At 33.3% G+C, this 27,953-nt stretch overlaps 1 protein-coding gene and 1 long non-coding RNA gene across 2 annotated transcripts; one reads left to right on the top strand and one right to left on the bottom strand.

Annotated features, from left to right (window-relative positions):
- The first annotated feature begins 9,766 nt into the window (after positions 1-9,766).
- Positions 9,767-13,913, top strand: LOC110894689 (cytochrome P450 CYP72A219). The gene is made up of 5 exons (XM_022141915.2): positions 9,767-10,091; positions 12,212-12,432; positions 12,544-12,788; positions 12,882-13,266; positions 13,353-13,913. The coding sequence occupies exons 1-5, from the start codon at positions 9,818-9,820 to the stop codon at positions 13,776-13,778; spliced, it is 1,551 nt and encodes a 516-aa protein (XP_021997607.1). The 5' UTR covers positions 9,767-9,817; the 3' UTR covers positions 13,779-13,913.
- A 9,421-nt stretch (positions 13,914-23,334) lies between these two features.
- LOC118484873 lies at positions 23,335-27,744 on the bottom strand. The gene is made up of 3 exons (XR_004874799.1): positions 27,399-27,744; positions 25,435-25,522; positions 23,335-23,666 (listed from the first exon to the last, which is right to left on the bottom strand). It is a non-coding gene; the product is annotated as an uncharacterized LOC118484873 (long non-coding RNA).
- Between the last annotated feature and the right edge of the window lie 209 nt (positions 27,745-27,953).

The raw sequence follows: 27,953 nt of genomic DNA, 5'->3' as shown, positions 1-27,953 counted from the left end.
TGCGATATGGCAACAAGTATCCACTTTCTATAATGGACTGTTGCCACACACAAGGCAGACACTTGATTCTAGCTCCGGGGGACTTTTAGGTAATCGCCGCCCGCATGAAATATATAACCAAATTGAGGAAATTGCTCAAACCAATTTTCAATGGCACACCCCCCGAGGCAATAAATCTATTGCCCCGGGCGCCCATAAGGTTGATGAAAGCACTTCTTTACAAGCCCAAATTGAGGCCCTTTCTTCAAAAATAAAAAAATTAGAAATGACAAAAACAGTCTCGGTTATGGCTTGTGAAGGGTGTGGTGGGCCACATGAAAATTGGAGTTGTATGAAAGAAATGGACGATCAACAAGAATCGGTAAGCTACATTGATAATAGACCTAGGCCGTCGGGTCCTCCAACTGGCACTTACAACCGAGGATGGCGAAACCACCCAAACCTTGGTTGGAGAGAACCCGACAATAGTAGTAACCAACAAACCCAACGAACAAACTTTCAACAACCAAGAAATGAGTCACAAAATTTCACTCAAAAACAAGGTGGACGGGAAAGGCTTGAAGATACTGTATCTCGCCTCATCTCCGACACTGAAAAGAAAAACTCGGAAAGGTTTCTACAATTAGAATTAAATTTTAGAAATCAACAAGCTAGTATACAAAACATAGAAAAACAACTAAATCAACTAGCTGAAAATTTTTCCAAGAGACCACAAGGTGCATTACCAGGCAATACCGAAACAAACCCAAAAGCGCAAGTTCATCTCATCACGCTACGAAACCGCACCGTGGGGCCTGCAGAAGCGCCACCACCGACAGAAGAAACGGTACCCCCACCTCTGCAGGAGAAGAACTCCCCTCCGTCACCAGAGCCTACCAAGGCTCCTCGAGTTCCGTACCCCGGTAGGCTAATTCGTCAAAAGACCAATGAGCAATTCGCAAAATTCGAAAGTCTATTAAAACAATTGCATGTCAATATTACTTTTATTGATGTCCTAACCCAAATGCCCAAATACTCTAAATTCATGAGGGACTTCCTCACTCATAAAAAGAAAATTGAAACTTTGCAATTAGTTAACTTAGGCGAAGAATGCTCTGCCCTCGTACTCAACAAACTTCCCCAAAAGAAAATCGATCCCGGAAGCTTCACGATTCCCTGCTCAATCGGGAACTCACCCGTTCGTAATGCACTAGCCGACCTTGGGGCTAGCATTAACCTCATGCCCTCATCAATGTTTAAAAGACTCGGCCTAGGAACAACGAGTCCTACAAAAATGAGCATACAACTTGCTGATCGATCCGTCAAATTCCCGCAAGGTGTCATCGAAATGTCTTGGTAAAGGTAAGCAAATTCGTCTATCCAGCCGACTTTGTCATACTCGATATGGAGGAAGACACCGAGGTCCCCCTCATACTAGGGAGACCATTTCTTGCCATCGCATAAGCAGTGGTAGATATGAATGATGGAACGCTCACCTTGAGGTACGGGGATGATGAAGTAAAATTCGGAGTTGGGAAGAGAATAGAAGACGACGACCCGGTCAACTACATGAAGGTTATTGATTCGAGTTTGGATGCTGCTCTCCGACGGTGTAACATGGGACGCCAAGCATCCCACTCAGAAAATATATAACCTCACGTTGGGTCTAGCCAAGGACCCTTATAAACGTGGCGCACCACGGAGGCATTCCGCGGAACTATCCTTAGTTTAGTTTAATCTTTTAGTTTTAATTTGCAGGAATAAAACACACTCATGGTGGTAAAGGATGAAAAAGAGAACGAGAAAAATGGCCCCATGCACAAGAACAAGGCAACCCGACACAAATTTCTCCATTACAGAAGGCTCAACACGGGCTGTGCCCAACCAACACGGCCCCGTGCTGAACTCCCTGCAGAAAAATGCCCAGTTCAGGTAACTGGACACGGGCCGTGTTCACCAGACACGCCCCCGTGTCCAGGCTTCTGTCTCATTTCTTTAATTTTTGTTACTGGCACCTGAACACGGGGCCGTGTCCAGACTACCAGTAACATAAATCTTTGCTTTTCAACACCACATTACACATCCAATCAACCTAAAAATTTATTTTTGGGACACATTGAGGACAATGTGTAATTTAAGTGGGGGGGGGGGGGAAGCTAAAACCTTGAAATTTTGCAAGTCCTAACAACAAGCCTTACACAAAACTCTATTGGAACCGCTAAACACCCCAAATTTTTTTTTTCAAAAAATTTTCATTTTTTTACTTGTCTAAAGTTTAAGTTAGGAATCCTAAGATTAATAAGGTTATATTTTTACAATTTTACAACCGAAAGCGTCGTGATAACAAGAACCAACATAAGAAAATTATGAAACGACATGACAAGCTTAGTTAAAATTTGATTATATATACTCGATCACATAAAAACCCATTCCCACAAAAGTGAGTTTTGAGCCTTTATTGAGCATACAAATTTACATCTTTAGACTAAATGCTCATTTTTCGTTTCTTGTGTGAATAGTCGCTTGGTTCTTACAACTCTAGAACTTGCCACGACGATTCATTCCCGGTCCTTACCAACTTAAACCCAAGTAAGTAAATGATGGAGGCATTAGGACTAACCATTTTTCTTTCTACACCATTATTTTTCAATTTTTTTACCACCTACCCAAAATCCCCCTAGTTAACCCCTTTTGAGCCTAAACCTTTCATTTCTTTACCCTAAAAACCTTTTTACCCACCAAAAACCCTTTTTATTTTCACCCTTTATTTTAGTAACAAGCTCGGTTTTTCGTGTGACTAAAAAAAAAATGATGAAGTTAGAAATAAACAAACAAAGCTATAAAAAACAAAAGCTTGTTTGGAGAAATACTTCAAAATAAAAGTCACTAAAAACAAAGTGTTTTACGAAAACCGACGCTTTTTACGCTTTTCACGCTTTTACTAACTACTAACCCAACCACCCACCTTTAGCCCAAGCCTAACCCTTCACCCAAAAAGTCCTCTTGATATTTACAAAGGTATATAGTTAAAAAGGAGGAGGATTGATTGCTTGGCAAGCTTATGGTAGGAATAAGTTCCATGCCGCTCTCGAGTGATTCACTAAAAATACACCTTCGGCCGAGTGTTGAGTGATTTCTCCCATGAGGTATGTGAACTTGTATATAAATGAAATTTACAAAAAGGCATGCTATGCCCAAATAAGTAATTTCTCTTATGAAACGTTCTAGATAAATCATAACGATTAGGATTGTAAATAAATAAAAATAAAACCCAAAAAGATCTTGGATTCCCGACACTCTATGACAAACCAAAAACCTTCTCTTCTACTCATTCCATTTGGGAGTGTAAGCCACATATTTAAAGAGTTTTGCTTGAGGACAAGCAAAAGTTCAAGTGTGGGGGTATTTGATGTGTGTAAAATGCAACATATAAATTACATCAAATGAGGCATAAAACTAACCCTTTTTAAGTACTAATGTTGGAAAAAGAGTGTTTTTGTCTTCCTTTTGTATTTTCAGGATGAAATGAGCTCCAATTCACAAAAGAAGCAAAAAGACAGCTAATTCTAACATAAATACAAGAAAAGGAACAAAAGTGGATTGCCCGAATCCTCAACGGCATCCTCCCAAGCAGAGAAGAGAAGTCAGAAGACTGAACACGCCCCGTGCTCAGCCAGCACGGGGCCGTGCCCAAGAAGCAGCAGAAAAGACAAACCTATAGAAGCTTCCATTGCCCACCACGGGGCCGTGTCCAGTGAGCACGGGGGCGTGGCGAAAGTACAGCAGACGCATTAATTGTAATTGCGAATTACAATTAATGAAGAGAGAGAGTGTCAGACGGGCACGGGGGCGTGTCCAGCGGACACGGGGCCGTGCCCAACCTTCTGTTCAGCCTATAAATAGGAGTGCTTGGTTTCATTTCAACTCATCCCTTGACACACCACCTCTCTCACACTTCATCCACCACCCACCACCACCATAACACCATCATCCACCACCATCATCCATTGTCCATCATAGAGTGTGTGAGTCGTCTCGGGATCCAAGATTGATCGTAGGAGTTCTTGACAATCAAGGCCATGTTTGCCTAAGTCTCTTACATCACTTGGTGAAGACAAGTGTTTAGTATAATAATTTTTATTTTTAATCTTTTGCACTTTTTATTTGGTTTTGTATTAATGACTTTAATAACTAGTTGCTTATGTTGAAGGTGATCTTTCCTTATCGTTTGTCCGTGGTGTCTTGGCATTATTTTACTGTCTATATAAAATAAAAGATTTTCACCATTCATATCTCCACGGTCTATATGGAGGTATGTTGGCTACCTGGTCGGGGGTTAAGGGAACGATTTGGTAAGGGTCTTGCCCTTGTTCAGCGTTTAGAGGTCCTGCAAGGGACCTGGGTCAAATTTAGTAGGATCTCCTTCAATGCCCATAGGTATTGGATGGCGGGGATCCAAACTCTTTGACCCCCTCATAAGTTAACTACTATTAATACTATAACCCGGCTATTTAGGACTGTATCCCTGCTGACTCAGACTACTTAGCCGAGGGTAACGTCACCGCCAAAAGCGGGGGCTACCACAATTTGCATTAATAACTTAATTCATTATCTTCCAATAATCCAACCCTTTAGGATTGTATCCTTGCTGACTCAAACTACTGGGTTGAGGGTAACGTCGCCTTCAAAAGAGGGGCCTACTACAATAACTAAGATAATCTCTTAAACAAGTGCAAAAGTGCGAAAATAATCAAAGGTTATACTAATATACATGAGTCGGATCCAAGTGATTCATCTTGTCTATCTGTTTTTATTTTATTTTATTTTTCAGCATTTAGTTAGCTTTTATTTTCTTAGTTTTAAAAAAAAAACTTTTCTAACTTTTTGATTTGATTAGACGTTGAGGATAAACCGGTACTAAAAGCTCTTGTGTCCTTGGACGACCTCGGTATCTTACCAACACTATACTACGTCCACGATGGGTGCACTTGCCCATATGTGTGTTTAGTGTTAGTAAATATCGTGTTTTATAAATTTAAAACTTGGCTAAAAGTGTAAAAAGAGCTTAAAATATATCTAAAAATATATAACACCTCACACACATCACATCTCTTTCTCTTATTGTTTGCTATTAGGTTAGTAGGTTGTTGTTTCACAATAGGTATGTATTAATGACTTTAATAACTAGTTTTATATATTGAAGAAAAATTTATCTAATCATTCTTCGTATGTCGTTGATTCACATATTCATGTCTTTACGGTCTATATAAAGCGCGTTAATTGCCTGGAAGGGGGTTAGAAGGGTGGTTGGGTAAATTTTATGTCTCGTTCAGTGTATAGATCCTGCGAGAACCTGGTTCAAGCTTAGTAACACCTCACGAGTCGGAGCGGGCATTACCCACCACGGGAGATGTGCAAAACGCTTGAATCCCTTATCTATTAAAACTTTAAACCAACCCTGCGAGGACCGTATCCCTGCTGACTCAGACCAACGGGTTGAGGGTGATCGCTGCCTGGAAGGGGGCCCACTACTTTTTGCATTAATAACTTAATTATCTTTCAATAATCCGACCTAGTGAGATTGTATCCTTGCTGACTCAAACCACTAGGTTGAGGGTAACTCGCCTTCACAAGAAGGGTCTACTACTATAACTAAGATTATCTCTTAAAATGCCCAAAGTGCGGAAATCATCAAAAGGGTACATGAAGGATAAGTCGGAACCAAGTGATTCTTTCTTGTCTATCTGTTTTTACTTTTATTTTCTGTTTTTAGTTGATCTTTTTATAGTTTTAAAAATCTTTTCTCAAAGTTTGGTTCGATTAGACGTTGACGATAAGCTGGTATTAAAAGCTCTTGTGTCCTTGGACGACCTCGGTATCTTGCCATCACTATACTACGTCCGCGATGGGTGCACTTGCCCTAGCGTGTGTATAGAGTGATAGTGAAATATCGTGTTTTATAAATTTAAAACTTGAAATCGGCGAGTAAAAAGAGCTAAAAGAATATCTACACCCGCACACAAATCAGCAACCAAAATTCAATAATCATCTGCAAAAAACTTCAATTTTCATAACATGAACTGGGTCAGAGATCACAGAAGCTTTGTAGCCATCGGTTTAGAAAAACCCAAAAAACAGAGTACATGGGTTACCGAAACTTTCAACGGTAAAATCATGCGGTTTATCTCAATCCGAGTCGTTAAAGAAGGTGAAAATGGTATTAGAAGAGCTTAAAGATTGCCCATAGATTATTCGGTGTTACGACTACTCGATTACGGTCGAGGTGGTTGTGGTGGGTTACCGGTGGTGGAAGTGAGATAGTGGTGGTGGTGGAGGTTTTATTGTCACTTGAAACTGGGTGGTTATGGTGGATTTCAGGAGAATTGAAGAAGAAGAAGAAGAAGGTGGGGGTGGAGGTGGGGGTTGGGGTGGGGTATGGGTAGGAAATGAGACCCCCTTGAATTTATTAATAATTATAATTTATATATTTTTAGTTTTCTTAATTGTTTAGGGGCATTTATGTAATTTTACACATATTTAACTGAAAAATATAACATGAGTTAGTGATAAATACAAACCGAGTATAAACATTACAACTACCAGGGCCAACTTTGTAATTATTGAACCACTAAAAACAAATATGCAATATTTACAAACCACATACAAACCAAACATTTAACGCTAATTTTTCATTAAATAACAAAGTCTACTAAGAGCAAGATTATGAATATAAAAAATAAAGAAGACAACAAACTTTACTGATTTTCTAAGTAGCAGGCCAAGCTACTCCTTTTTTTTTTATTTTGTCATATCATAATCAGTGGCGGAGCCACACTTTGAACAACGGTGTCATCCGACAGCATTGAATTTTGTGTATCAAATACAAGTATAACAGGAAAAATTCGAGCGACACCATTATTTTTTACGAGCGACGCCATTGTTTTGTTTTCTTCTAAAAGAATTACATAATAAACAAATTTATGTTTCAAAAATTAAGCCCAATTACTTGAATTTAATTAGTATACTTTAAATCATTAAAGATCCATGCTTAATTTTTTTTTTCTAATTCAGTAAGCATTATAGTCCCATGTCTAATTGGTTTTGTTTCAATTGTTTAACCTAAAAGGATATTTGATGATCATTTGAATGATGCGTGCACTTGTTTGTTATAATGAAAAAGAGGTTTTTTTTTTTTGCAAGTTGGCGGTGAAAACATTATGAATCGTCTTCAAAACATGAAAATGCATACAAAGCAACTATTAAATGCATTTTTTATATATTTCAAATGACTTTGTAATTTTATTATGTGTTTTTATTCAATGACATTATACTTTTACAGTGATATTTGCTTTTATTATGTAATTTGACCCGACTAGATCCGAATCAATCCAAAAAGTTCGACTCCGGGTTACTATAAACCGGGGTATCCATAAAAAATAACACCATAAGAAAAAATTTCTGGCTCCGTCACTGATCATAATAATTAAATAATAAATGAATAATTGAATATTTCGTATTGTTTTTCTCACCTAATGCAACCTATACCCTTATTATATAAAAAATGTGTTCTGTACGTTTACACATAAATAATAAATATATAAATGGAGAAAATCATAACTATGGCTGCCATAAAGTATGAATCCCGTGACAAACGACTATTGAAAGTTGGTATAAACACAAAAGACAAATTTTGTAATTTACTCTAAAATTTATAAAAGAAGTTACACATGACTCTACATCTATTTTTTTTTTAAACGTTAATGAACACAAGTTAATGTTATTAGAGAAAAATAATATCAATAATTTAAACGTAAAAACAAAATTAAATACATAGTTTTCACCGGCGTCGGGTTGTGGTTCATATTTAGTCAAATTTACCAATCAAAACATGTGTGAATGCTGTTACAATACCAAAAAGATATTTTGTTTTTAATAATATTAAAAAAAAATTAAACATAACGTTTATATTTTATTTTGATATCAAATACCTTGACATCTAAACATTAAAAAAAGAGTAAATTACTATTTTGGTCCATGTGGTTTAGCCAGTTTAACCATTTCAGCCTAAAAGAGAATCTTTTAACATATGAGACCCTACTATTGCATTAATTTTATAACGGTTTTAGTCCCTGACACAAAATTTGTTATCTTTTCGGCAATTAAGTGTAAAGGTAATTATATACTTTAGGGGTTGTTTTTTATAATTACAAAGTTATTTTAATATTTAATAGATTATTAATGCAATTACTCAAGTTTTTTATTATTTCGTTATTTTAACGATTATAATTTAACAAAATATGTTTTATATATACAAATAAAAATGTATTTTCATTAAGCGTTTGTTTTTTAAAAACACCGTTTTTAAAATAATTTATTTTTTAACCCTTTTTAAACCGTTTATCGTTTTTAAAATTATTCATTTTTAAACCGCTTGTTTATTAAAATCGTTCCTTTTTTAAAGTTTTTTTAAACCATTCATTTTATACCATTCTTTCTAAAATATTTTTTAACTTTATTAAACAATTTGTTATTTTAAGTCGTTAATTTTTAAAAGCGTTTCTTTTTAAACCGTTCCTTTTAAAACCTTTTTTTAAATCGTTCATTTTTAAACTTTGTATTCAGTTTATTAATAATCGTTACGGAAAAAGAACTTCAGAAAATGAACGATTTCAAAAATCGAAGGAATTTAAAAACGATCCATTTTAAACGAACAAGTGGTTTAAAAAACGAAGATTAAAAAATTATGTTTATAAAAAAAGCAAAACCTAAAAAAAATAAGTTAACAAGTGTAAGGAACTAAAAAACACAGGAATTTAATAAACCAAAGGTTAAAAAATAACGATTTTTGAATAAACAAACGGTCAAAGTAATGGAAGATTTGAATAAGAAATAAAACTTTCTAAAAACATTTGAAAAAAGAATAATCTTTTACAAATTTTCTATTAGAACATTTCTTTTTTTTTTTTTTTTCAAATCTTGCATTTCTTTTTTTTTCTCATACATGTCGTTTTGTAAAATTTAAAAATGAATGACTTAAAAAAGTGAGTAATTTAGATATATTTAAAAATAAATGATTTTAAAAAAAGTTGTATAAAATAAAGTGTTTAAAAAAAACTTTAAAAGACAAACGACTTAAAAAAGAATGTTTTTAAAAAACAAATGGTTTAAAAGGAATAATTTTAGAAACCATAGATGGTTTAAACAAAATGTAAAATAACAAATTATTTTTTAAAACGACTTTTATAAAAATAAACGGTTAATGAAAGTACATATTTATATATATATTTAAAACGTATTTTGTTAAATAATAATCATGAAAATAACAAAATAATAAAAAAAGTTAGAATATTTGCATTAATAATCTCTTAAGTACTAAAAGAACTTTTTAATAATCAAAAACAACCCCTAAGGTATATAATAACCTAATTACCCTTACACTTAACTGCAAAAAAAGTAATAAAGTTAGTGTCAGGGACCAAAACCGTTATAGAATGCAACATCAGGGTCTCTGATATGTTAAAAGATTTTTTTTAGTCTGAAATGATTAAATTAGCTAAACCACATGGACCAAAGCAATAATTTACTCTTAAAAAAAACATTAAAATGTCATAAATCTTTCGGCTATATCTACACTCAGCTAACTAATGTGGACTATGGAGGGCTTGCCATGACAACGTTAAAAAACACATGTATGATAACCATCAGTCCATCAACCACTCAAACCACAAAGGGGTTAACTGAACATCACCCCAACAATAAATAATCTCCATCATTGTCTTACTTTTCATCACTACACTAGCTTCAAAATAACAAAAAGAAATTTTTATACCCACTGGCCATGGAGATCACCACAGTTTCTTGTGTTCTTGGAGTAGCAGCAATCTGCTTGTTTTATATATGGAGGATTTTGAATTGGTTGTGGTTCAGACCAAAGAAAATGGAGAAGTTTTTAAAAGATCAAGGACTTCAGGGTACCCCTTATAGATTGTTGTATGGAGATCTGAAAGAGATTATGCAAATGATGAACGAAGCCATATCCAAACCCATGAATCTTACTCACGATATCGGGCATCGCGCCTCGCCCTTCTACCACAAATCCCTCACCACTATTGGTATGAAACTTTGGTTCTTTTATTTTGTTATACTATCTGTAATTAAGTAGAACTAGCAAAAACACCCGCGCGCGTTGCATCGCGGCCACAGTGCAAACATCGAATGGATTAGTACAAACGTTACGTGATGCATTAACCATATGAAAACGCGCGTTTCGACCTATCCGATCGAACTTAATGTAACCTGTATAAGCATTGCGATTGGATCAAAACAAAAAGTAAATCAAATTTATACCGTACAATCATAACGTATTATACCAATGATCTCTTGTGCTAGTGGTCAAGGGGAGGTGAGAAGCTTTGCTTCTCTTGGAGGTCTTGGGTTCAAATCCAGATACTGGGGAATTTTAATACTAACTTGATGATACTAACTACTAACCCGATTAGCGACATCCTATCCATAAACCGTTTGAAAAAAAGCTAAAAAATTAAAGTGGTTAAATTTAAAAGATAAAAACTTTGTGTTGAAAATGAAAAAAAATCAATTATTTTTTGAAAGACTCCCAATACATAATGTACAACAACATAAAGCAACTTTGTGTTGCTAATTTATATTATGGTAATTGTTATGATCTTTAATATTTTGTTATACTATATCTAACTACGTACATGCAACTGCTTAAAAAATAAATGAAACATAAAATGAAAAGCCTACAAGTAAAGTACACTCTTTATTAGTTAAAATTAATCAAATACTAGATGTAAAACCCGTATAAAACACGGGTAGTTTTTAGAAATTTTACATAACACATTTTATTAAACAACGATTTTTTTCCAGCTATAATATAAATAATAACCTATTCTAAATAAGATTGCAGACAATAAAACAACAAATCATAAATCGATATCTTCTGATTTGAAAACTTCAACACTACAAAAAGAAGAAAGTGGTAATAAATAGTAGAAGCCAAAATCTCTAAAACTATAAGCAACAAAGTCAAGTCCATATGTTGATTCTAGTACCTCATTAGCCTCTTATCACTTTCATCGTTTGCGCACACCGCTTGCAAAGAATTGTCCTAAGAAAGCATTATAGTTCAATAAGTTTTGTAAGGAACCCAAGATCTAATATAAATTATAATCAGCCGTAGCAAACCTCGTAGATCGTTGCCCCAAATACAGTCTTATACAAACTACAACATACCAACAAATGAACTTTCACTTCAAAACCCAAAACAGGTAGTTGGAAACGAACAGATCTAAGCTAGGTTAAGAAGTATAGAACTGGAATGGTAAACCGAGTAACTTACGAGATATCTACATACCTCCTCGTATTTGTGATCATGATTTGTTCCTTTCCACGAAAGAATTGGCTGCTGCAGGACGATTCCTTCCACTTCCCACAGTGTAAGTTTCATCAAGGTACTACATTATTATTTAACACTCATGCATTATGTATAAGCCAACAAACATGAATATAGGGGAGGTAAACATCCTTTAATTTGCATTTAAGCCGCCTTATGTCAGTGCTTCTCATATCCGGCTTTGTAAAATTCAGACCTAACCATTAAGTAAGAAGCGATGGGAACGATGGAACCTGTGAATTCAAAAGATTTCAGTGAAAATGAATTCGAAGGATTCATTGATCGGGATGACGGAACCGGCCAGAGACCAATTCATCTATTCGGAAAAGTTATGAACTAATGATAGAACTGAAATAGAAATTGAAAGAGTAAATATTCGCCCATGAAAACTTTATTTTCCGGTTCGTGTTCAAGTTAATTTGTTTAACCTTATTATTCAAACATGTCAACCTGACAACCTTTTTAATTAAACATGACAACCCGAAAACCCGTTTACAACAGTTTAGCCCACTATTACAACCACCAACCCGATTAACACGTTTATAACTTGATTACTACTTCAGGTCCCGTCAAATCGTATAGCATACTAAGATAAATAGGTTAAATGGCCATGTTCGGGTTACATGCTTTTAAGTGCGTTCGGGTTAAGGTTAGTGTTTTTGACATGAAAAACGTGTTCGAGATGAACCTACCAACCCACCATGATTAACACCCCTAAACATATATGCTTTGGATTATTGTATATTCTTTAGAGAACAGGTATCTAAATATATCTATGGGGCCCTTATGTTTTTGGGGCTTTTGTCTTGAATATAGGTATGACTTGTTTTACATGGATGGGAACAAAACCAGTGGTACACGTATCTGAACCAACTATGATACGAGAGGTGTTGGCTAATTATAATAAATATCAAAAGCTAAGGGGAGGTAATCCATTAATAAAGTTGCTAGTTAGAGGATTAATTGATGCGGAGGGTGATCAATGGGTTAAACATAGAAAAATCATCAATCCTGCATTCCACATGGAAAAGCTCAAGGTTACTTTCTTCCTATAACTTTTTTTATCACATGATCGATATAGCCTTATTTTATTACGCAAAAGAAGCCCTTTATGGGGATGTTCATCTGTACATATATATTTTTTGCAGCATATGGTACCAACCTATTATGCGAGTTGCAAAGAGATGATAGACAAATGGGAGAAAATTCTAACCAATGAAACCTCATGTGAAGTGGATGTGTGGCCTTATATTCAAACTTTTTCAAGTGATGTAATTTCACATACATCATTTGGTAGTAGTTTTGAGGAAGGGAGAAAGATATTTGAACTTCAAAGAGAACAAGCAAAACTAACTATGAAAGTCGTTAATTCAGTTTACATTCCAGGTTCAAGGCAAGTTGCTTTCCAAACTTCTTTTCATCTCCATTGAATGCTTAAATTGGTAGTATAACTAGAACTTTGTGCTAATAAAATAAAATTTAATAGATTTCTGCCAACAAAAACCAATAAGAGGATGAAAGAGATTAACCAGCAAGTGAAAGGTTTAATAAAGAACATAGTTAATAAACGAGTTGTTGCGATGAAAGCCGGGGAAGCTAGCCATGATGACCTTTTAGGCATACTTTTAGATTCCAACTACAAAGAAATTAAGCAACATGGGCATATCAATTCTGGTTTAAGCATTGACGATGTCATTGAAGAATGCAAACTTTTCTACTTTAATGGGCAAGAGACCACCGGAAATATGCTTGTTTGGACTATGATTTTATTAGGTCAATACTTAGAATGGCAAAGACGTGCTAGAGAAGAAGTTTTACATGTGTTTGGAGAAAAGAAACCAGATATTAATGGCTTGAGTCACCTAAAAGTTGTAAGTTTCTCGTACTATAATAACCAAATATTGATGACTTCAGAGTATGTTAGGAGTTCTTATTCCTTTTATATCTCACTGTGTAGATGAACATTATTTTCAATGAGGTTCTCAGACTATATCCACCAGCAATATTAATTAGACGACTAGTACATGAAGAAACCAAATTAGGTAACTTAACCTTACCGGCAGGAACCCTTATCCAAGTTAACATATTGATTCTTCATCACGACAAAGATATGTGGGGTGAAGATGTGAATGAGTTTAAGCCAGAAAGGTTTATAGAAGGTGTTTCAATGGTTACTAAGGGGCAAGCTACATTTCTTCCATTTGGTGGTGGCCCACGTATATGCATAGGCGAGAATTATACTATGCTGGAAGTGAAAACGGCTCTTGCAATGATTCTACAACGATTTTCTTTTGAGCTATCTCCATCCTACTCGCATGCTCCGCTCACAATGATTACTTTGCAACCTCAGTTTGGTGCTCACTTGATTCTACACAAACTTTAAGCAATATATCGTATATATTATATTTTAATATAAGTGTGTTATGACACATTTAAATGATTTTACTATTTATTTCGTATTGTGACTTATTGTAATGTAATTAAACTTGTATATGTGATAGAAATTTCAAATGATCTATAGTTAAGAATCTTCAAAATTTTATGGATGTATAATATAATAGTAAATAACAAATCCTTAACAAGATTTTCTAAATTCAAACTGTTTTTCTTGTATATATATATATATATATATATATAGGGTAAGGATAGTGTAAAAAGGGCCTAAAGTGTGAGAAGTGTAAGAAGTGTATTATAACACTATATATAATACTATATAACACCATATAAACACCGTATAACAATATGTAACACCATATAATACCATATAACACTATGTAACACTATATATCATTATATAACAAATATAACACTATAGGTTGTCTGATAACATGTCTATGATAGATGTATAGTGTTATATTTGTTATATAATGATATATAGTGTTACATAGTGTTATATAGCATTATATGTTGTTACATATTGTTATACGGTGTTTATATGGTGTTATATAGTATTATATATAGTGTTATAATACACTTCTTACACTTCTCACACTTTGAGCACTTTTTACAGGATCCTCTACCTATATATATATATATATATATATATATATATATATATATATATATATATATATATATATATATATATATATATATTTAGGGTGGGGTTCTAGAGTGAACACTAGTGTATTTGCGAACTGAGTGAACAAATCCTGGCCATTGATCTACACACGTGTATGACCAGGATCTCATCATGAAATCGTAAATGAGAACACCCATCTTTTGTGAGAAAAATGAGAACAATTCTCATCCTTTCCCTTTCATTTAAATTATAAGGGTAAATTGGTAATTGTAAATGTAGTTTCTAGAAACCTGCTTTTCTTTTTTATTTCTTGTTAGCAACAACAGTGTGGTATATGTCTCTGATTCCGGCTCAGCATGATGATCACTGTGAGGTGATTGTGAAAGAAGGCCATTATGTATTGGTGGTTGAGTCAAATAAGAAGCCGAAGACCCAACATACGTGCTGATTTCACACTCGATGTCGTTCGTTTCCGGCTTGATTTGAAACATGACACTTTTAGCGAGAAAAAGAACCGACAAAGATGATTTCTAGGTCCAAGATAAACTATAGCTCAAGGAATCGATAAAGTGACGAAGGTCGGCAAAAACGTTTGGATTCAAATTTTGCTACAAATTTCTGGGAGTTATTTCACATCTAACCCATCGACGTTTGGATTAAAATTTTACTATAGGTGTAGGGGTTATTTCTTGTTTTCTTCTAATTCATATCAATTAGCAACTAGTGCAAGTGGTAATGCTCACAAACCAAATCAAATAGTGTCATGTTTAAGATACTTTTTTTATTTTCTCTATCAATCTGTTTTAGATGTTATGTACACAATCACCAAGTTCCTTTCTATCCATATATTCTTTTTAATAAAATGCCATAGCTTTTCAATTGCATTCAGATAATCATTCTACATTTTTTTCTATTATAACTGTCATATTTTTTGACCCGTTACAAAATGCGCTTGCACTATATTTAAATGATACCCAACTCATTAACTCACTTGATTAAAATATCTTATTTATGAAAAAAATGCTCTTACTTTCTAATTATCTTCTAGCCCCGAAAAAGGTTGAGCCTCACATAATAGAACAATGTAGATGTCGGCCAGCGATGTTTAATGTTACAAAAGAGGTGGCACATCCTTACGGTTTTTTGGCAAGGAAACTAAAAAGGTCAAATCCATGGCCCATTTTGAGATACCATTAGTGTTCCGGTTGTCTATATCACCGACAATAGAAGAAAAAAAAAAGAAGTTTGGCGGCTGGCGTAGTAGCATTAGCAACAAGAAAATGAAGCCTTCGTACATTTTATAATTCAATATAATTACTACTTACGTTTTATGTTTGTTCACTCGGTGGATTTTGCATATTCATATACATATTTTATTATATCAGTTTTGCAATATTTTTATTTAGATGGGTTTATTTTATTATGTATCGATTGATATTTACGTGTGTAAAGTTTGATTGTACATATGTGTAAATCAATATCGAGCACATATATTTAAGTGTTAAATAGTGGTAGTATATGCATAATTTAGTATTCAATTTACACAATTGTAATAGCTTGCTAAATTACACATGTGTAAATAGCATAATAACAAGAGTTTAGATTACTTGTCGACTTACATACACCTGAGTTATCCACTATATCATATGCTACTAATTGCTCTTTAGTAAGAATCTTTGTTTACTATTATGATTTACACATTTGTAAACTTTGATATATATGTTTTTTTTAAACTATTATGATTTACACACATGTAAACCTCTATATCTATACTTATTATTCTTAAATATTAGGGTTTATACATGTGTAAACCAAGATATCTATGCTTATTTTTTTAATGTTTTGATTTACAGATGTGTAAACATCTATATATGTGCTTAATATATTTTTAATATCAAGATTTACACATGCGTAAACATTGATAACTATGCTTATTTTTTAATTATTACAATTTACACATGTGTAAACCTTGATATCTATAATGTTTTGATTTACACATGTGTAAACCTCTATATATGTGCTTAATATATTTTTAATATCAAGATTTACACATACGTAAACATTGATAACTATGCTTATTTTTTAACTATTACGATTTACACATGTGTAAACATCCATAACAACGTTTATTATTTTTAACTATTAGGATTTACACATGTGTAAACCTTGATATCTATATCTTTTTTTATTTCAAGTTACACATATGTAATTTGTCATATTGCACATGTATAATACTTAGGTATTACATATGTAATAGTCAAAGTATTACATACATTAAATATTACAAAAAATGTAACAATCAAAATACACCACACATGTAGTATTACATATATGTACCTTTAAACGCTTGTTTGGCTATCATTATATATTAATTCTTTTCGGTCCGAGTCGAGTTGGGTCTCATTATATATAAATTATCAAATCACAATTTCATAATCAATATCTATATATATAGTATTATACAGCTCCACCAAAAAAAATATCAGTATATTTCCTAGAAACAAAGAAAAAGCTTTCTTTAATGTTTTTTCATACTTTATCTTTTCCATTAGAAGTTATTAGAAGTTGATAATGCATTCTATCAAGTTGTCATAGACGAACATGCTGAAATAATTACAATTCTTATATAAAATATTATAATTATAATTCATATAAAATAACAATTAATTATGCTACTTTTTTTATCTAGTTCTGGACTTCAGTACATATGGTTAAATCGGCCAATACCTCGTTTTTGTATTAACAGATTAGCCTCGTAAATGCACTCAAAACCCTCTGGTGTCGATTTCATTAATAGATATCCCTGATGATTCTAATCGCCTTAGGCACGAACAAAAACTTAATTGTTATTCGAGAGTTGAAAATTATGAACATGTAAATCATTGTTTACCATTGTTGTTTCTTCTTGCTTCTTCCTCAACAAGTTTTGTTTAGTTTTCATTCTTTTGGTTTCTTTCTCATAGCATTCGATTCTTCCGTTTCTTGCTAGTAGTTGTGGTTGTGGTTGGGGTGCTAGCATTTGTTCCAGGTTTGGGTCAGCTGCAGTGGTTGCTAAGATATGGATATTAGCTATTCCCCTATTAAGCATATCCTGGGCATATGCATCGGTTTCTCTTTTGGCTGCGGCTAACACTCGCCGTTCCTGTAACTTTTTCATACGCTTTCTACGCTCATGTGCTCCCCTACTGAACCATCCCCCTTTTTTCTGAAGAAATGGCTCTTCAGACTGAGCCTTAAACACGAATATTCCTTCTTCCGTATCAGCAGAGTACCTCGAGAGGGCAGGCTGAGAAGAGGCACCTTCGCTTCTAGGCGAACCAGACAATTGAAGGTATGCGTCAGATGGTCATTGGTCGCTCATACTGTAAACTAACAGATAGTCAGATAACACATAGCAAGAAAATACAATTATGCACGTATTTCCGTAATTTATTTCCTAACACTTTGAATTTTGATGTCAGCAGAACAGCTATGGACAAAGAATTGGATTTAGTGGGGGGAAGAAGGGTTTCTGGGTGCGTAGTTTTGTGTGATCATGTTTTCAAAGCATGATAGATGGGTTTTTACATGGTGCCCCTTTTAGTTATGTAAATTTGTTTTAATTACCCACTGTAAATTTATTCCCCACTTGGTAGGATTTGCATACAAAGTCCAAAACTTTTAAAAAGTGTAAGAAGTCTATGTAGGCATTATGGGTGAAAATTATTTACTAAAATAGGTAGTTTGAAACTTATTTACCAAAATGGGTGAAAATCTATCTATTTTTATTTTCTGTAAAAAATAATCACATAAAAAGCCACGTGAAACCCAAAACATAAATGTTCCTTGTTCCTTTCCTTTCCACTGTGAACGTTACCGGCGATTGACAACCAAAATTCCGACGAGCTCTGAGCCACGATTCCGGCGTATTCCAAAAGCACCAAAGAATCCCTCTTAACTCCAAATGAACGCTTCACAGAGCAGATTCACTTCCCACTAGAATAGCATTGAATGATTACCAACGGAGATTTTGCCGTGCTCGGAAGCTCTTAATATCCATCTGACACAAATTATCCAATAACATGCAACTTACCAAAGAAGGTTCGTTGCTGACATTTTACTTTGTGAAAATTTTTGTAGCACACTGTGATTCCACATAAGTAATATATGTGTTTCAACATGTATATATGCATAAAATTATACATTCACATAAGTATATATCTGATCCACATAAGGAAAAGTTTTTTGTGGCAAACTGTACGTGATTCCACAAAAGTAACAAAATCTTACATTCTTATACCTATCGATAAATCGGCGTAACCATGGTCGTAATCAGCGCTTGCGAAAACGTGGGGTTAGAGGAATTGTTTCCAGCTTTCTCGAGACGCCAATCGGCGCTTGCGAAATGGTGGTTGCGACTAAATCGCCTGTACTTCTTTTGGGGTTTCATGTGATTCGATGGTACTTCTTTCGGCTACGGATCAAAAGTATCACGGCGGTGAAACATGAAAATCATGGCTATGAATCCGAGCTCACCGGAATCTTTGTTGTTGATCGCTGCCAATATTCCTTGTGGAGAAGAGAAAATGCATTTAATCTTTTAAGTTTCACGTGACATCCATTTATTCCAATTATTAATTTTTAATAGAAAATAAAAATAGATAGATTTTCACCCATTTTGATAAATAAATTTCAAACTACCCATTTTAGTAAATATTTTTTGCAACTACACCTCTTTGGGAAAAAAACTCATGTTTTCAAAGCATGATAGATGGGTTTTTACATGGTGCCCCTTTTAGTTATGTAAATTTGTTTTAATTACCCACTGTAAATTTATTCCCCACTTGGTAGGATTTGCATACAAAGTCCAAAACTTTTAAAAAGTGTAAGAAGTCTATGTAGGCATTATGTTTTAAATTTTATACGTAATATTTTAGATTATTTTTGCATGGTATTATATAGAAAAACATTAAATGTAACCATTTAAAACACAATGAAATGTATTATAGTCATGAAATTCAAAACACTGATTAACTTTCTTGGCATGGTGTTTTAAATTTCATGTCTAAATTATATTTTATTGTGTCTTAAATTATTACGTTTAGTGTTTTTCTATATAATATCATGCCAAAAAAATCTGAATCTTCATACCTAAAAATTAAAACACAATGTCTAAATATACTATTCACACTTTTTAGGAGTTTTGAACGTTGTACACAACTCCTAATATATCCATATATATACATATATATATATATAGATAGGGTAGGGATCCTAAGAGAAATCCATCCTATTTGAGAAACTTGAGAAGCATTCTGGACCACACATTTTCCTAAGCTTTTCGTAATATACACATATATTTTATAGTTTAAAATCAACTATATACATATATGTATATTGTCAAATCTTGAATTATACACATGTGTATATACTCAATTTTAAATTATACATATATGTATATAACGAAAAGCTTAAAGAAAATGTGTGGTCCAGAATGCTTCTCAAGTTTCTCAATTAGCCTAGTGCTTCTCACACGATCCTAACCCTATATATATATATATATATATATATATATATATAGGATTAGGTTCAAGAGTGAACACTTGCGAACTGAGTGAACTAATCCTGGTCATACACGTGTATAGATCAATGGCCAGGATTTGATGTTGAAATACACTAGTGTATTTTACGATTTGATGATGAGATCCTGGCCATACACTTGTGTAGATCAATGGCCAGTATTTGTTCACTCAGTTTGCAAATACACTAGTGTTCACTCTAGAACCTCACCCTATATATATACACACTAAGTTATCACCCAGGACTACTTCCCGAGTTTGAGAAAGAGATAAATCATAATTATAAGTGTATAAATAAAATAAAATACAAACAAAGTGCATGTATGCTTACGGGTTAGAGCAAGTTATATATATTAATGATTAACTAGTAATACTCCCCGCGCGTTACGGCGGGTCTACGGTAGCATCGGTTCGATTTATAACAGGATCGGTATGGTAACGGCACTCGATAGAGTAACCAAAATATACAACCAAAAAATAAAAGAAATGATACGACCAAAATGATGTCAACACGTGTTTTATATGGTCGAAAGACGAAAACCATAAAAACGAATATCGGTTCCAATAATAACGATACCAGTACCAATGTTGTTCGGTCGAAATCGACAGGGCATTTATGTTGCTAGGACGGTGTCACTTTAGTTAGTCACGGTAAAGGTATGGTTCCAACACTCGCTATAGCTTACAATATATAAAACATACTCTATACTGCTACCGAAGTTGTTCAAACGGTATTGGTTCGGTTCGTCACAATAAAAAAACCAAAAAAATTAATTATATTTTACCCGTTCGATTCAAACAAAGTTTATATTTAAATATAGATAAAAATAAGCATGTCGCAACACTATATTTGAAATTTTATAAGGCATTACTTTTATTATTAAAAGAATGTAAAGGATAAACGGCGTCGACATATAATAAAAATACTAAAACGTAGATAAAAAAATAAACATGTCGTACTGCATACTAAAAATTTTATAAAACATTATATCATATAATAGATACACAAAATATGTTTAATTACTATAATAAAGTAATTAAAAGCTAGAAAAAATATAATATAATAACATATATAATTGTAATTTTGTTTGCCACTATCTTTTAATATGTATAATATATAACTACAATAATACACACAAATTGACATATTAACAATTGCAACTAATCAGATTTTTAATATAAAATTCTCAAAAACAGAAACAACTATCTTTATCCATGTAACATATGACCCACCTTAAGACATTATCAAGACATACCACATGTTCCTATAAAAACTTACAACTCTCTTTATCTTCAGTTTACATCTCCAAACATTTATTCAATAAACACATGTAGATCTTTTACAGCGTCTTAACTTCAGTCAACACACACAACAGAAATTAGTTTTGTATGTCTGTTGCCTAATGCATCTCCTCTGTTTGCCATCAGATCAAACACCCTTTACCGTCCACAAGCATCAATACAACCTTTAAAAGTTTATATTACAAAGATTGATTAGCACCCTCTAAAAGTAATATGTTTGACCTTGAAAGTCAAAGCAACAACATGTATTATAACAATATTGAAGTTAAAACTTATGAGACTTTGTGAATGACATACCTGCATCGGGTTAAGATCATCCTAGTGGATCATACTTGTGACAATTTCCCACCACTCCATCGTTGTATACATCCGACTGTAACACAAAGCAAATGTTGAATTCACAAATTAATACTCATGTGAAATTAAAAAGAAATCAACTTTGAAATTAAAAAGAAATCTATTTTGAGATATTACCATTTGCAAACTGATGTTAACACAATAAACTAATGGAAATCCCAACCCATAACTTTGAAAGGTCGAACTCACAAGGTGGCGCTTTCAAACAAATAACAAAAGGTTCTCTCAAGGAAGAGCCTATGGATGTCCAAGGGTGTGGTTCGTTTTTATTTCAGTCATATTCATATTAAGTTTGTCTGTGCACTTGTTGATTGATGAGTCTCTGCATTTCCAATTTGTTTAATGAAGTTTGTTTTTGGTTGCTAAAAAATAACATGTGACTATCCTTTCAAGACTTGCTTGCTTTCACAAAAAATATTTTTACTTAAATCTAGTATTCACTCTAAAGCAAGTAATTGAATCTGAACTTGGACTTTTTGTCTTAATGAAACATTTACCCACCTAAAAAATATAAATAAAATAAAACTATATGACGTCATTTATTAGAATATCCATGACAAAATTACATATTATAAAATTGAGTAAAGTTTTCACACCTTTACAATTCCTAATCAGCCAAGTTACATTGCACAACCAAGTCTCTTTTTAAGTTATTAAGCTTCATTGCCATGTTACATAAGGTGACCAAGATTTAAAGAAAACAAAGAAAGATAATCAAAAAGTGGATTTACCCACTCGGATTTTATAGTAGGGATGGGCATTTGGTACCGGTACCAAATATTCCGTACTGATTTTTTCGGTACCGAACCGGTACCCTATTTTTTGCGTTTTCGATACCGGTACGGTACTGGTATTTTACCAAAATTTACCTTCAAATACTGAAACCGTACCGAACATTTTCGGTACCAATACCCATACTTGGTGATTTTCAGTACCGGTACAGAGCTTATCCCTATTTTATATTAACATATCATCGAGTCATTGGTTCTCGCTCACACACATGATCTTCGTATCCTTCCTTCAAATAAAATGATGATTATCAAAACATTATCATGGTAACGCCTTCTATCTCCTTGTGGTATTTCTAACAGCTCATGAAAATCCATGCCTACAAAAATAACACATTTCATATCATAACTTTTTCGATTAACAATATAAAGCGTAGGCGACAAAATGGATAAAGATTTCAAATTGTAAATGCTTACGCTTTTATAATATGCAAAATTGACATCCTCATCAACAACACCAAATTCATACATTTTAAAGGTTGGGGGTCAATCAACAATACTTTCACCCGGATCTAACACACACCTTTTACATAAGAAAGTCAAAACTTTAAGAATGAAAGTCAAAACATGTCATGAGAATCGAGTAGAAGATGTAGCTTGTAAACATAATAAAACTGAAAAATAGGCAAGCCTCAACATATAAATCAACAAATATATATATATATCAATACACCTACAATAACAATTGAAACCAAAAAAGTATACACATGAGATTCATGCCTATCAATTATCTAAAAAACTGTATGCAAGATAAAAGCAAAATAAAAGTTACTCGAAGCTAATGGGAGATAGAGAAGCTAAAAAACGTGATACTCAAATGTAGATGTAGCCATCTCATAACTGCACATTAGCATACAAATACGAAAGACAAAAAATATGGATCTAAAAAAATGGTATGCATAGAGACAATGATTAGATTGAAAGCATGCATTGATGAAACTAAATTTAAATATAGTACAAAACTGACTTTGTTGCGAGTGACAATCACCTTAACCTACACGTAAGACCCTTAGTCCATTTATACGATTTTCATATAATTTTCGACTATAATTATTTAATTCTACTTACACATACATTACAAAATATGAATTTCTTAAAAACTTTTAAGAAATAACACAATTCAACATTTCATAAAACATTCGCCGTTTAAAAACATAACGACGAGTCATTTTGCGGAAACTTGAATCTTGATTGTGTTCGGTTCTTTATCGAGCTTGATCATCCTCCGATACTTTCCCTTATACCTACATTTCATAACACACGAAATGAGTTAGTCGTTCGGTGTTTAAAACATGTCCGAACAAGTTCATGAGTCCAAACACTCAAGAATTATCAGTTATGAGCGTTTAAAACTTGTTTATACAAGTTCCAAAGATCAAACTGATCAACAGCAACAAAATGCCCAGTATCACAGCCGTCGCGTGCCGCGACGCTGTTCACCCAAACCTGTCGCGTGCCGCGACGCCATATAGGCATCTCCGTCGCGTAGCGCGATGGGTGTATTTCGACAGCAGGTTTGGTTCAAGTCTGCATATTTCCCAGCCAAACTCAGTTTTACGAAAACGGCCATAACTTGATCGTTATTGATCCGTTCTACAATCCGTTTCTTCCTACGTGATCGTAATTTGATTCTCCATAATATGGAGTTAAAATCCGACATCCGGATTAACAAAATTTTAGACTTTTAAGCCTTCGGCTTAAAAATGTAATTATGAACTTTTGACTCGTTCATGTATTAATCAAACAAACCTGTTTGTTTGATCTCAATTTCCCATAAACTTTATAAAGTCAATGTTATCTATAATACTAGATTCAAATCCTGGGTTTATATACTTTCTTAAACTCGTTTTTACTTAAATGCTTATTTTGACCCGTTAAGGGTATTTAAGCATTTTTCCGCATAATTCATGCTCATTCGCTTTTAGCATCTTATTTCCACATTATTTATCAATTGATCTTCCACCACAACTATATGTGTGGTGGATTTAGTGTGGAAATCTATATATTCCGAGTTTTACCCCTCGGATTATCATTTTACGGCAAAGACTCCTATAGAGTCATTTGACCCATAGATTTACATCTTTCGCTTTTTATACTTATTCCAAGTATTTATTTGATCACAAAACTTATTCCAAACAACCTTTAAGGGTCGTTTGCTCTATTTAGCTTATAAGGGCATTTTGGTCCATTTTCACCTTTCATTAAAATGAAGGACTTCTAAACGCATTCTCGACCCAAAATCCCTCTTTTAAACTATGATTTTGATTTGAAAAGTCATTATGTTCTCAAAACACAATGACCATCATATGAATCATTCGGTTTACTTATTAAAGTAACCAAATGTCTATTTGACTTCATTTAACTCTCAATGAACCTCTAGTTTCAAATTGAGTAGTTAACCTATTATACATACCTGGCTCGGATCAATATATTGACCCGTTTCGATACCTTGCATTAATAGCCACTAAGTAATAGCGATGTAAATATCCATTTGATATTTATTCCTATAATTATACAACTCGACAAACCATTAGTCGATATTGTCAAAGGGTAATAATTTCACCTTTTGACCCGTTTGGTCTAAATGACTGTATATCTTGGGAGATGGTTTTATTATCATCTCGTCTACATGACTCGCACCGGTTTACATCGTACGGTCAATTTACTTATAAACAATTTTCTTAACTCTTTTTACCCATTATGACTTACGCCATAAAGTGTCTTTCAAAACTAACGGTTCTAGTCAACGAGTGACCAAATTACCGTTTTACCCTATTATTTGCATTGGTTTACCTTATAAGGTAATCATTCAAAACTCGCTATCTTTTAGTCATTTCCTGACTAAATAACCGTATTAGCTCTTTTTAACCATTAAACATGGTTTATTATCATTGTCCTTTGTTCCGAACCGCACATGCCGTGTCGAAACATCATAATTCAACAAGACTTTATATTATTCATAACCTATAAAACCAATAGGTATTTAATACAAAGAGTGTAAGTTGTACTTACCTAGCATCCAATTTATGCTTTTCCGTCATTCTTGATCCGTTTGACCCGCTTCCTTCCCAAGCTTTCACCTAGCTTGTCAAGCGTCAAACTATCAATGTAATTTGTAAGATGGTTAGACTAGTCATAATCATTCACGACTATTCCATCCTACGATCTTTATGTCGAAATTATCATTCGATCATATCATTGATCATTTTGACTTTAAAGAGTCAAACTGCCTATTTGACAAAAATAATTACACGATGTAGCTTAACTATTCGTTTTATTACTTTTTCATCAGACAGTAAGCATCCTTATTAGGCTACCATTCTAACTACTTATTTAACCAAGTTCATGTAATCGAATTTCTTCAATTTAACACAACTTAGTTCATTTTTAACACATAATGATATCATACATCATTCAACATGAATATATCATTGATTTTTCATCTTATCATACTAAACTCACTACTTAGCAAGTATGATTATATACTCAAACACACACTTTGTTCAAGTATTTCCTGATTACTATCATGTATGATGATTCTAATCATAATTATATCATCAAATTCATCATATGATTAATACCCACTTATCCTAGTGTGGTAAATCATCAAATTGTTCAAATTATATCATCATATGCATAATTTTCACTTAGGGTTTGGTTCCTAAGCATGTATACATCACTAATTCAATCATAGCTTCAATAATTCATTCATAATTCGCGATTATGATGATTATTAAAATTTCACAACTTCACAAATCATTAAAATTTGACATACCTTATGATCCCCTAGCTTGGGTGATCGTTAATTCACGTTCAATTGTGAATTTAGACTTTTTTTGAGCCTTCAATTTGATGATTCTTATGAAACTAGGGTTTGTGGCTCCTGGGGAGCTCTCTTGGTCGAACAGAACACACACACTAAGTGTGTGTTTTGTTTTAAATTTCATTTTATAAATAAAATTTCAAGTTTATCCACTTTGGCCCCTCTTGTTTGGTTAGTTTATTAAATAGGCCATAACCCACTTAATTTCTAACAATATTCCACTTATTAACTAGGTTAAACATTCCTAGTTAACTTAATGAGTTTGGGGAATTTAGGACTCAGTTTATTTTAAGTCCCGTTAACTCGGGCCTTTTTATAAACTTTATTTCTTCTAAAGCTTTCGTTTAACTTTTATTTAATATTAGGTTTAGTTAAATAAATCCTAATACTTTTCAGGTTAATTTTACCATTAAAGGTACTTTACCCGTCTTTTAGTATCAACGTGGTTTGATTACCAAACCCGTTTTCGGGGTGTTACACTACAAAACAACAATAAGTCTAACATGAGCTGAACTAAAGAAAAGATGATGATTCTGATAGTAAATTCAGAATTCGTAGTGTGCGGTAACAAAATTTCATTCAAATTAAACAAAAAATCTAATGAACTATATTACCTAATTTATAAAATAAGCAGTAGGTTTCATATTACAAGATATCAAGATAATGCTAAATGTGCCAGGCAAATTTTATGTTAATAGGTAGCCATATTATAAGTTGTAGCGTAGATTATACCCTTTTTAAAACTTCAAAACTACAGCAACTTGCCTCAAATCGGAATAAATATTTAGAGTTTGATATGATATGTGTTATTCAATAGATGGAATCCTAAGCACATAACCCATATATAAGATTTTGCATTCCTAAAGCTTGCCCTGCAAATAACAGCACTTTGGAGTGATCCGCAACCAATAAATCATTCATTTTACAACAATATGAAGTGCAATTTAACCTTTTTTTATATCAATCATCACAATTTCCAAATCTATTTCAATAACATACACACATATGTGTGTATAAATCTAATCAAACATACGTACATATATACATACAACACAAGATTATATGTTAGGCATCCATAATCAATCAATAACAAACACAATAATAAACTAATTAACAACATTTGATTATAACACACGAAGCACAAAAAACTTACAGTTCACCGGAACCCTAGATAGTTGAGGATCTGAACCCTAGATACTTGATGGTGAAACCATCAGCCACCACTGTCTTCTACCATGGTTTCTAGCGTCCAAAGCACCAAATCATCACCACTAGTCTGACTGAAGAACTTTAAGTTATATGTAGATCTATAGACCTTAAACCTGTTCAAACCGGCTCAGGCGATGCACCGGTTGCTCAACCGGTTCCAACTTGTTCTCAACTTGATCCATATTCTTAAACCCTAAATCCTCATCTTTCCTAATAGACTAATGAAAACCCTTACTGGCGGTGGGTTGTAGTTTATGCTTGATTTGGTCTTCACTGGAGATTTTTTTTGTTTGATAGTGCTGATTAAATTATTTTTGTTAGATGGGTAGATTTGATGCTTCACTGGTGATGTGATGGTTAAATTATATTCGTTTTATTTATTAAAATTCTTTTAAAGTTAAAAGACTAAATTACCCTTAAGTGATTAAAGTTAACTGAAAAATTTAACCTATTTAGTGGTAAACGACGAAAGGTGTAATAATTTTCTAAATAAAGGATT

The sequence above is a fragment of the Helianthus annuus genome, chromosome 12 (genome assembly GCF_002127325.2).
Source record: "Helianthus annuus cultivar XRQ/B chromosome 12, HanXRQr2.0-SUNRISE, whole genome shotgun sequence".
NCBI lineage: Eukaryota > Viridiplantae > Streptophyta > Magnoliopsida > Asterales > Asteraceae > Helianthus > Helianthus annuus.
The sequence above is the reverse complement of the archived record's forward strand: the minus strand, read 5'-3'. Positions and strand labels throughout refer to the sequence as shown.